This window comes from Acanthopagrus latus, chromosome 12, assembly GCF_904848185.1.
Source record: "Acanthopagrus latus isolate v.2019 chromosome 12, fAcaLat1.1, whole genome shotgun sequence".
Lineage (NCBI taxonomy): Eukaryota > Metazoa > Chordata > Actinopteri > Spariformes > Sparidae > Acanthopagrus > Acanthopagrus latus.
In genome coordinates, this window is record NC_051050.1 from 6,406,662 (window position 1) to 6,418,259 (window position 11,598).

An 11,598-nucleotide genomic window follows, 5' to 3' on the forward strand; every position below is an offset into this window, starting at 1 on the left:
GCCAAATCGGACAAACGGCCGGCCTGTCCCGGTCTATGAGCTGTGTTCCTATACATGTGGTGATGCTGTTCCTGCTGCGAGGCTTCGTGGGGAACAGGAGACACTGTTCTGGTCTTGTACCCGCTCCAGTGTCCCCCTCGGCTGGTGCATCAAAGCGTTCCCTGAAAGCAGCCAACTTTCTACCGCAAGTTCCTCCAGAACACACTGGTGCACCTAACAGAATCTGTACAGCGCAGTGGTGGTGTGGTGTGTGGGGTGAGTGATGGGCTGTGACCGCTGGGTTCAGCGCGGCGGGACTACCTGACTGGAGATGAGGTCCTCGCACACCGACAGAGCCATCTGGATGGCGTTGGGCTTGTGCGTTACGGAGATGGCGGTCAGCTTGAATTTGTCCCGGCCGTACACCTGGTTGGCCTGGGTCACCGCATCTTTGAAGACCTGCTCGTACCTCTTCTGGCTGAGGACCGCCCCGATGTTCACGATCTTCGGCTCGCAGCCGGCCCGCGCGCAGGAGCACGAGAAGAGCACCGCCAGCAGGAACAGACGCATCGTGTGGACCACCAAACAGCACAGCGCGGCCCGGTCGCTTTTCTCCCCGGTGGCGGGTCGGCTCGACCAGCTTCTGGACGGCGGCACGGCTCAAGCCAGTGGAGAGCTCGACTGCAGACACGATCCAGGTGGGCGGCGAGAGAGAGAGAGAGAGAGAGAGAGACTAGGGGGGGGTGTGGGGGAGAGGGTTGGGGAGGGGAGGCCAAAAAAGGAAGAAGAAGGCTTGGAAAAAAAAAATAGGTGGATTTACGTGCAATGCGGAGGAATGTGCATGATCGTTACGAGGGGCAGGCTGTTAACCACAGACGTCCAAACCGCATTTTTTTTTTTTTTGCCCTCCTCTGCAGAATGTCTTCAACCTCTCTCTCTCCTTCTCTCTCCTTCTCTCTCGCTCTCTCTGTTTCTCTGCTGAAGAAGAAAAAAAAAACTCAAACCATACTCCTCGGGGTGAGTATCGCTCCTCGCAGCCGCTGCTCCGTGCGCTCTGTGCGGACTGCGATCGCACCGATGCGTCGCTCTCTCGCTCCCTCGCTCGCTCGGCTGGTCACTCCGGGCTGAGCGGCTGCTGTCCTTGGTGCTGACAGCTGTGCATGCGCGCCGCGGCGGTGTGCTGCGCGCTCCCGTCGTATCGGCTCCTCACTCTGGGCTTTGCGCGTTGGCGTGATGCTGCTGCTGCTGCTGCTGAGGATGATGATGATGATGATGTTGCTGCTGGTGATGATGCTGCTGGTGATGATGCTGATGGTGATGATGCTGATGGTGATGCTGGAATAGAAGGTGATATGAAAAATATACTCAAAACACACTCGACCCGCGTGTTAGTCATAGCAGGACATGAACTGGGAGACGACACGGAGGGGGCGCGCATGTAGGTACCTGCTGGCCACGGTGTGCAGATGCAATACAGATTATTAGAAGCAGTGTTAATAAGAACAAGGCTATGAGACCCCCCACCCACCCTCACCCTCTGTTATATTAGCCTGGGTGGAGGGGTGGAGGCATGGACACGGGGCTCTGGTGTGAGTTATGTCCCGAACTGACTGGAGGGAAGAGTCTCATTCGTCGGGGAGATCTGTGCGGGGACGCGGGGCCGACCGTCCTCTGACAGCCCGTTAATCAAGCAGCACCCGCGTCACACTTCCACACGCCTCTAATCACGCGTGTTCGTGCGTGGCCCGCGGTCGGATCAGCCCGTGGAGCGTTGTGTAATCTCTGACCCAGCGCGTTTGGAGTGTTTAAGTAAAGTGTTGGGAGCATCCCCGCAGCCACAGAGACATGAGCAGAATCAACCTCCCGGTTACCTTGGAAACAAGGTTTTTTACATTTATTTATTTATTTATTTATTTAGGCACACCGCGCGCGCACGCACGCGCACACAAAGAGGGATCTTTTCCGCGGAGGAAATGTTCTGTGGCGGGCAGAGAGAGAGTTTATTCATCCCAGCAGGGACCGTCAGAGGAGAGGGAACCAACAAAGCACACAGAGAAAAGACGAGAGGACATCTGAAAATCATTTATCATCTGCTTTAATTATTAATAGTCTGTTATTTGAATACTTCTGCCCCGAGAGGATTCACGTTTTGTGGTTGTCTAGTTTTCATTGCTGCCATTGGAAAAGGTGTTTTTATAAAAGAGGCCGGTATATATATGAAAAAAAACATTAAAAATCACCCAACTGTGTCGTGAATTATAAATCACACAACACTGTGGAGCCTGACTGTGTTGCAGCAGTGAGCTGATGAATTAATTAGACAGGCTGAAGAAATCAACAGTCATCAGCTGCTCCCGAAATGAGCTCCCCTCAAACAGGATCTGATGAGGAGTTTGTTTTTCTTTTCCCAACATTCAGACCAGGACAGTATAATCAATGTGCACTGGATAATAGATGGGTCCATTGAAGGGGAGATAAATAATTGCTCGCCTTCCTTTTTAAAATGATTTTTTATGAGTGTCCCTCAAGAAAAACCTGGACCAAACACTGACTAAGTGAAGAGGAACGCAGCAGGGCTCAGCAACATGCTGGTGTTCCTACAGACCTGCGAAGACATTTACACAAATCTGAACTTTTATCATTTCCAGTTCTGTTCAGTTGCTGAAGTTTCAAGATCCATCATTTGAAAGAGTATCAAGAAGATCACACCACAGAGATCTCATTCATAACATCTATGTAGCCAAATCATTTTCTAAATCTATTTGTAAGAAGAAATGTGGACATTTGAGTCTCATTCCCAACTCGACAAATGCTGACGTTTGAGAGGGTACAGTAGGTCAGAACAGTCAGCGCCACGATTTGACGAGTTGGGAATGAGACTAAAAAATAAACAGTCCTTACATAAAGGACCTTTAATTCTTGGGCTTGGAAATAATATATTGACTAAAAGCTTGTTCCAGAGCACAATAACTGTTTAAAAGCAGCTGCTGTCTTATTTCAATCTCTGTGAATGTATGTATTTGTATCAGTCAGTATTTTTGAGCCAAAGCTGTAGGAACAATTTCTGGCACCACATTAAATCCATCACTCCCACTGAAACCAGAAATGTCCAAAATCTGAAGCTCTGTGGTTTTTCTTGGACATTTTTAAAACAACACAAAATAATAACTTGGAAGGAGTGGTTCGATCAGAAAAAGCTCCAACAGCATCTCCCAGTCTTCATCGGCAGATGACATTTGCTCCCATAGGTGTTTACGAACCATTGTAAAAAAAAAAGAAAAAAGAAAAAAAAAAAGACCTGTTTTATGCTGCAAACATCTTGTTCACAAAGAATTTAAAACATTTTCAAGCAGAAGATTGAGGGAACATTTTCCATCACTTTATCTGAGACCTCAAAATCTCACTGCACAGAACACCGTGTTCTTTTTTTTTACTGGATACTGACAAAACATTAAAAGCAATGTGAAGTAACAACAGTCTAAAATGTCCTCACATATTTGGAGAGGACACAGAATGACATCCTGTGTCACACCCGAAATGAAGTGCAAACACTTCTCTTCAGAACAACCACTGTGGACATGATGTGGGGCAGTACATGTCGAGCGACCGCATGTTTTTCGCGGGGCAGTATAGCGCTGTGCTTCATGGTCACGCTGCAGAAGACACCGTGTTCAGAGAGGACGGATATTTGATGAAAGTCTTGTTGGCAGCTTGCAAAAAAAGGCCATTAAAAAGCACAAGGCAGAACCACATGCGAGATGCACAGTACATGTGTGTCTGAAAACCTCAAATGAACTGTATGATATGAGACAGTTCACTAGTTAACTAAGAGGACGAGAGAAATGTTGAGAGATGTGTTGTCTGTCTGTGTGTGTGTGTATGTGTGCGTGTGTGTGTGTGAATGTGAGTTATCTGTAATGAAACATTTATCTAAAAAAATGTGTAAAAAACAGCAGTTATAAAATGGTAACACTTTGTATTATAGGCAGTTATTTTACTAAAAATGAAACATTGTTTCAATGGACATTGTGAAACTGATGTTTAGAAGCCTTTAAAATGGTTAAATACATGATTTATAAAGCATTTAATTGACTGTGAACAGGGAGATGAATGTTAACTCAAGTTTAATTAATCCTGAATCCACCACTCATTAATGATGTTTATTATAAAGTGTTGCACATTTTAGAAAAACTGGAAGCAGGAGGAAGGAAACAGCCCTGAAGGCAACAATACAACAACAAATACACAACAATAACTGTCCGTTCAAAGGAAACACATTTTCCACTTCTTGTTTGTGTCATATAACGGTGGTAAATGTGTCTGGAAGAGAAAACTAGAATACATTTTGTGAAAGCTGAGACTGGCTGGTTCCAGTGCCACATGAAACACATGCCTCCAAACTGCCAGTAGCACAGACAGAGGAGGCCTCTCTCTCTCTCTCTCTCTCTCTCCCTCTCTCTCTCTCTCTACCAGCAGAAAATACCAGACAAAATGAAGGTGTCGAACGGATCTAATGAGTTCCCTCCCAGCCTCTGTGCGACCGCCACGGGCAGCGTCTAAACTCGCCTATTATTGGACGGTCCCTGGCTCGTATTAAATGAGGTTATGAAGCCCCCCCTTCTTCCTCTCCTCCGGCCCACTCACCCACCACTCACCCATCAATAACACTGGGCCAACCTGCTCCTCGGCCATTATATAATAAGTTTGCTCGTTTGCCGCTGAAGCAGCGCGTCAGCATCTTATGGAGGCTCTCCAGCTCAGTGAGACTAACGGACAAAAATAAGTGCAGGCGGGGTCTCGCACACAGAGATCATCGCAGGCTTTTAGACTTAAGTTCACACAGAGACGCACTCCTGATTTCACACTTGGAGTCGTCGCCCACACAGAAGTGATACAGACTCATACACCACCCACGCAGTCCTCTGCAAGAGAGGAGCAAGGTTTGTGCGTGTGTTTCTGTGTGTGTGCGTGGTAGAGATGGTGTTGCCACGGTTATCGAAACAGCTTCGTATACCTAACTTCTTTATGTTATTTAGAATAACATCACTCATACACAGGGGCAGTTTCAAACACTTTATTGAAACCAAACAAGCTTCAGTTTGAATAAAAGAAAATGTGATCATATGTACAAACTTCGAGGCTATCGTGACAGAGATCATTTCGGTGCTTATTTCAAATTGTACAGAGCCCCTAAGCTGACAAAATGTACAACAATTTTGCCAGATAATTCAAAAATGTTTTTTTCTTTGCAAAATAAGACAAATAGAGTGTTAAAATAAATGTACAGTTTAGTATCTTCCACTGATCTCCAATGACTTGGTAAAAAAAAATCAACACTCTTTTCTTTTACCACCAGTTGATGTTTTTATTTGTACTATTTCATTAGTCTTGTCACAAATAATTGATCTCTAAGCAACACCGCATTCTCTCGTGATTGGACGAGAGAGTGTTTGTGAAGCCGAGGCCCCTCCCCTTCCAGTGGAACACCCTCAAGGTAAATATGAATATATATCCTCCATGTATAGATACTAATCAATAATAAAGATAATCAATATGCCCTTGTTTGCAGTTTAAGTGGTCCTGTCAATAGTTTTACTCATGTACCTTGTAGATTAATTGGTCTGTGGGGAAAATTGCTTCAAGCTCACAGGGGAATATTCTGCAGGGGTACTGGGCACAGTTGAAAGCAAGCTGGCCTGACACCCTCGTATCCAGGTCTATAATACATTCATGAGAGAGCTACATCAGCTAGTCATGGTTATCATCCATATATGCACATTCTGCTGTAGCCCTTTACTGTATACCACTGTGTGAACCGCCGTCACGTTTGTTCAAGCATGTCAGCTAACAAGCTAACATAACGTAAGCTTTAAGTGCACGTGTCTGGTGTTTAACATCAGCGGAGCAACATAAAAGCGCTGCGACGCCAGCTAGCTTAACCGAAAAAACATGGTAAATAAACATACTGAGCGGCAGCCTTCTCAGCTAGCTGCTCTAATGAAGATGACTTTGCTCATGAATCTACAGGAAGCAGTTTATTATCCGTGCTGCGTACAGCTGTAGCATCACCGCAGTCTATAAACTGTTGTTACTGCAGCTAAACCATGCTAGCGTTAAATGAATACCTTAATCTTTTAAACCCTAAGCCAATTTTCTAGAGTTAGGGTTAGGAGTTAGGGTTAAAAACCCCAAGGAACCACAATTGGGGGACCTTTGGGTTTAAAGGGTTAATGTAAGTGACACAATTTATTTTTGTTGTGTTTTGTTTTCTTAGCGAGGGTCCTGGCATTGGTAGCACTCAGAGGGTCTGAAGATGCCAACATTTTCTTGAGGGTGATCAAAGCTCAACCAGAAGGACTTGCAGTTATATTTTTAAACAAGAATCATCCACGTACGAAACACAAAGTGGGAGCAAAGGAGAGGAAAGAACACACAGAGCATGTCACACTTGAACTCCCACATGCTTTAGCACTTAGCATGACAGCAGCGCGTTTGTCTGCAGACCGCGTGCTCCCGGCTCCTCGTGCATCTCTTCGCAGCATTTTTCAGAACACATTTGCTCTGAACTGAACACGTCCAAGCTGAAAAGTGTGAAGAAGCGTACCATAAATGATACGCGAGGGTCACTTAAATGCATCGAGCAGCATTTTGCATGCAGCTGATGTCCGTGGCTGTCGCAAGCCTCCACCACAGCGCCCACATTATCTGATTGAAGCGGGGAGCGAAACAGGTCACGCTCCACCAGCGCTTTGACATAAACAGGCCTGATGAAGTCTTGGAAATGGTTTGCCTCAGTGAGTCATCAGCAGATGGATGCCTGCCTATCTGATGTGTTTCTCATGTAGTGTGAAGTCCTTACATAAATTATAGATGTGTGAGCCCCCTCGGCGCTCGCTCGCTCGCTTGCTTGTCCCAATACCCAGCTGAAGTATTCATGCCGCAGAGAACACAAAGACTCTTCCGGATTTTAGATTCCTGACATGCTGCGAGGCCTTGTGGGGGGCTGCAGGCCCAATCAATACGGATCAATTTTTTGTTTCACATTAGGGAGGCCTGACGGCTCCAAATTTGTGTTTCAGCAATTGAAACACTCCACTGAGTCAGGAGAGATTTAGGATTTGATCTGAGAAAAACACGCAAACATGTTACAGGGGATCAGAACAATACAAAATTGATGTAGATGTTAAGTGTGTGTGTGTGTGTGTGTGTGTGTGTGTGTGTGTGTGTGTGTGTGTGTGTTATATGTCTCTACATCAGTTTGCCCAAGGCAAAATTTCTTTGCACTCTACAAACAGTTCTCTTAGTAACATGGGCAATGTATTTTTAATATTTGCAACAAGCTTATGGATTTTACCTTTGCTTCATCATTGGCGTTAGACTCAACAGCCACTTGAACGCTCGCACTGGGAACCTAGTCTTGAAAATTTCATCAATCTTCTGTCTCTTTTGTAAAGATATTAAATCAAGCAGAAGCACAGTAACACCCAACATAAATATATCACCAATATCATTAGTTTATCACTAAGTTTATGATTAGTTTTGAAACCTGTACCAGCTTTCTCTTTCATCGTTTTGCACATATGAGGACACATTTGTTAAAGCTGCACCGATGTATTTATTTATTTTCTGGCCACTTGGGGGCAGCGTGGCAAGCTGAAATCACCTTTGACATAGTCAGCATTAAACATACTATAAGGAATTTGTTACCTGTTATGAAACATTGTCACTTTAATACTGATGCCATCTACATAAGGAAAGAAGAAGAACAGCAACATTTCTACAAACTCTTCAGGTACTTTTTTTTCACCAATGTTGACAAGTCCTTGCTGGTAGGGGGAAATAATGCATCTCTGTAAATTATTAAATTCAAGAGTAAAGACTATGGTTTAGACCTGCTCCTACCGAAAAATATGGTTTGGTACTAATACACTTTGCTTCACGATCGTCCTGTTATGGATACTAACCCTACATAGCCACAAATAGGGTTAAGTTTAGCTCACCCTCATGCATCCTGCAAACAGCTGTGAGGAAAGAAGTGACATAATTTTAGAAAAAAGTTGCTTTTTTGTTTGCAAAAAAGTGAGGACCCAAACGCAAAAACACCACAGCGGGGAAGATAAGTTGAAGCCCAAAAATCGAAAAGTGCAGCCGAAGAAAAGGCCAGGCAACAACAGTGACTATAACAGGCTGCGGAAAATCCCAAATATAAAAACGAAATGAAGTACAAACCCGGATGGAGCACAAAGAACACAGGCCAGATTGAAAATAAAAAACACGAGGAGCAAACACAGTGACACCAGGAAGAAGAGAGAGAGCTTAAATGAGACAAAAAAAGGGTGGGAAAAACACAAAGACAGGAAACTAACACATGACAGATGAGGATAAATATACCAAAACAAAACAGGAAACAACCCAACCGTAGACCCAACCCATGACATGCATGTGCTAGCGAGATCAAGAGCTTTACCGATGAAAAATCAGCTTTAAAAGCATGTAATTTTTTTATTTACATATTTGCAAACACAGCAGAATATTTATTCCTAAAAAAAAAAACTATATGGCTGTCTGTCATTGGCTGTGCTGCTGCCATTTGGTGCTGGGCAGGTAGTGAACAGCGGGTGTATCACACTACACAAGGTCATTTCATTCATTGTTAGTTCAAAAATATGTATGTATGCAGTTGAAATCTATCTCAGCGTCTTTCTGTGCTCTCGTCAATTTTGATCCGATGTTGGAGAAGCACGCAGCATGTTGGACTGGACTTGAAGTGAAGCTTTACAGTTTCCCAGTGAATGAGGAAAAAGGTTTACAAATTCACAGCTGAACAGAAACCTAGTCTGAGAGCATGTTTATGTTTAACCCTAACCCTTACCCAGCTCAGGTACATAGTAATAAACTCAAAGGTAGAAATGCATCAACAACAAAACAAAGAAGGGAGGAATCGAACAGGAGCTTCACTCCCAGCTTTCATCACTGCTCTCTGTGTCACTCTCTTTAAGAGAAGAACTTGGCTATAAAGGATTAAATTGTAGGGGCGAAGTCTCCCTCATGTGAGGTATGAAAGGAGATCAAGCTGGGTTTTTGTAGCTAAGAATATGCAGCGGTAACGTCAGAGAGCATCTGAGCTGCTCTGACGAGAAGTAGGTCAATATAAGACCCAGAAAGATATGAAAAGTTTTGATCCAAAGTCAGACCTCCATTTATCCATGGCACCAAATGCTACAAAGCTGCGTCACGCTTCAAAGAAAACAAAAGTCAGTGATTGACAAACTGATAAGAGAGCGGATCCTTTCAGTTTTGGGCATTTCAGAAATAATGTACAATGAGTTTTTTGGTACGGATTTACTTTTTGCAAACGTGACAATGTGACGGTGCAAATCATCCAAATTAGGAGTCAGTTTAGCTTTTGACAACTCCAAATTGGACTCTTCTCACATTATAATATCCTCAGCAACAGACTGCTTTAAAGTCAAAGGGTCAGTCTGGATTCACCCAAAATGAAAGATATCAAATTAGGTTAATAACATACTGGAATTATATATAATATTTGACATTAGTGTGTGACTGTGTAACTGGCGTCAGTGCCTCACTGTAGGGCTCTGTTGACTGTCAGAGAATCACTCAGGAGACCCTCTAGTTGTTATTAAAAAAGTCTGGACTGCATAATGAGAGGAACAACCATGTACAGGAGGCAGCCCAGCAACACCAGGAGCAGCAGCAGGAGAGCAGTGATGGAGAGGCAGAGGAAGTGTAGCCGCATCCACCTCCATCCTCTGACAAGGCAGCGACAGCATCCGCAAATGTCCGTGTGCATCTCCAGCTGCCTCTCCAGAGCTGGGACGGCCTGCAGTTCAGGGCCGGGGTGAATGACGAGGGCCGGCCCGGGATCGTAAACTCCCCCGCTGAATGACTCCTCCTGCATCCTCCTGATCTCCCACTCCGGGAGGGGCGTGGTCTGTCGACAGAAGGGGCACCTCAGCCGGCCCGGGTCCTTGCCCTGCTTCATGATCCCAGCTGTACAGCGGTGGCACAGCGCGTGGTCACAGTTGAGTAAGGTGATGCGGTGATCTCCGCACGAGTCGAACAGCTCGCTGCAGATGGGGCACTCGCGGTGGCTGCTGTCGCTGCACAAACTCCTGACACTTCCACTGCAGCCGGCCTCATCCCTGCCAGCCAATTGCGGCTCTTGTGGAACAGATGTCTTCGGGTCAGCCCCATCTGTCACTGCTTGCGTGTCTGCTTTGTGAATCTCATCACGGCTGTGCTGATGTTTGCGCTGAAGCAGAGGCCGTATGACTGAGTCAATCTCATCTTCCGCTCCCCTCGGTGTGTATAAAGCTCCCATGCGAGTCTCTCCTCTCTTCTCTTCGGGTGTAACAACAGCTTCCTCTTCTGTTTCAAGGACTTCTGCCTCAGCCATCATTCGTCTGTTTGATACATTTAACACAGCCCCGAACACAAGCGCAGTGTGTTTCCTCGTTCCTTGACAAAGCTCGGGCGAGCCAACTGTTGATGTAATGCTTCTGTGCAACAAAGGTGACACAGTCCTCTCCCACCGTAAACCCAGATAAGATTGGCACATACAAAGATAAGGAGTGCTGAGCTATAATATGAGCGAAGAGAGAAGTGCCACTGGCAAAGTAGAACAGTGAACATTTCACCACTCCGCTCAATTTAACGCGCTAATGTATTCAGTGCAACTCAAAGCATTTGCCAGTTCACAAATGCATGAGCACACCCATTAGGGGCGAGCAGATGGATTTACTCTGCACATTTAAATAAACAATATATCTGTACGTTGGCCACTTGCAGAAATACATTTTCATACCAAAAGAGAGATCATCCGATATTCCCTACAAGAACTGTGCTTTGTAACTGGTTATTTGCTTTGAAATGCAGCCTCTCTCTCTCTCTTTCACGACCAGCCGAGAATTTTAACGGAAATTAAAGCGTAATGCCAAGCATTCCCACGTACTGAGCCCCATCGCCGCCGGCAACTTAAGATTATTGCTTTCATACGTCTGACACATTTCCAAGCAGGCACAGAAGCCTTTAATAGAGGCTCTCAGCATTGTAGTCATCAGTGATTAGTCAGTAACGAGGCGACACTGAGCACCAGGAGTAAATACAGATAAAAAAGGAAATGTACAGCAGTAATGGGAACACACAGTTCTGACTGAGCATGAGGAGCAAAACATTAATAATTAGACCTGACATTTATTAAAGACTGGCGTTTAATACAGGTTTTCAGTGCATATATTTCAGTGCTGAAGTATGTATGTGCTTGTCAAAGGAACAGTTCAACATCTGGGACAGATGCTCATTTGCACTTTCTTTACTAATGATTTGAAAGTCATTATTCTGTCTCTGTGTTCAAACAGCTACAATCAATGTTTTTTTCTAATATCATTGGATGACTACTTGTATCATGCAACATTTCTCAGAAAAGCTTAAAGCTCTTAAAACCAAACACGGTACCTGCAAAACACCAAACAGAGAGACAGAATCAGGCTACGTTCAGACTGCCGGCCCAAATCCTTTTCTTGGCATGTCCGCACTGATTTAAGGAAGTCTGGACTGCAATCACATCACATCATTTGGAGGAGGTTTGAAATGAAT

At 44.9% G+C, this 11,598-nt stretch overlaps 1 protein-coding gene across 6 annotated transcripts in view; it reads right to left on the reverse strand.

Moving 5' to 3' along the window:
- The window catches only part of grin1a (glutamate receptor, ionotropic, N-methyl D-aspartate 1a), a 39,844-nt gene extending 38,627 nt beyond the window's left edge, over positions 1–1,217 (reverse strand). For 3 of the 6 annotated variants that reach the window (XM_037117136.1, XM_037117139.1, XM_037117137.1), the window contains exon 1: positions 301–1,216. In XM_037117136.1, coding sequence (XP_036973031.1) covers positions 301–549 — 249 coding nt within the window. In that variant the 5' untranslated portion in view covers positions 550–1,216. Of the gene's footprint in view, positions 1–300 lie in introns of all 6 variants that reach the window. The other 3 variants (XM_037117138.1, XM_037117140.1, XM_037117141.1) reach the window with 3 other exon arrangements.
- Positions 1,218–11,598: the final 10,381 nt, after the last annotated feature.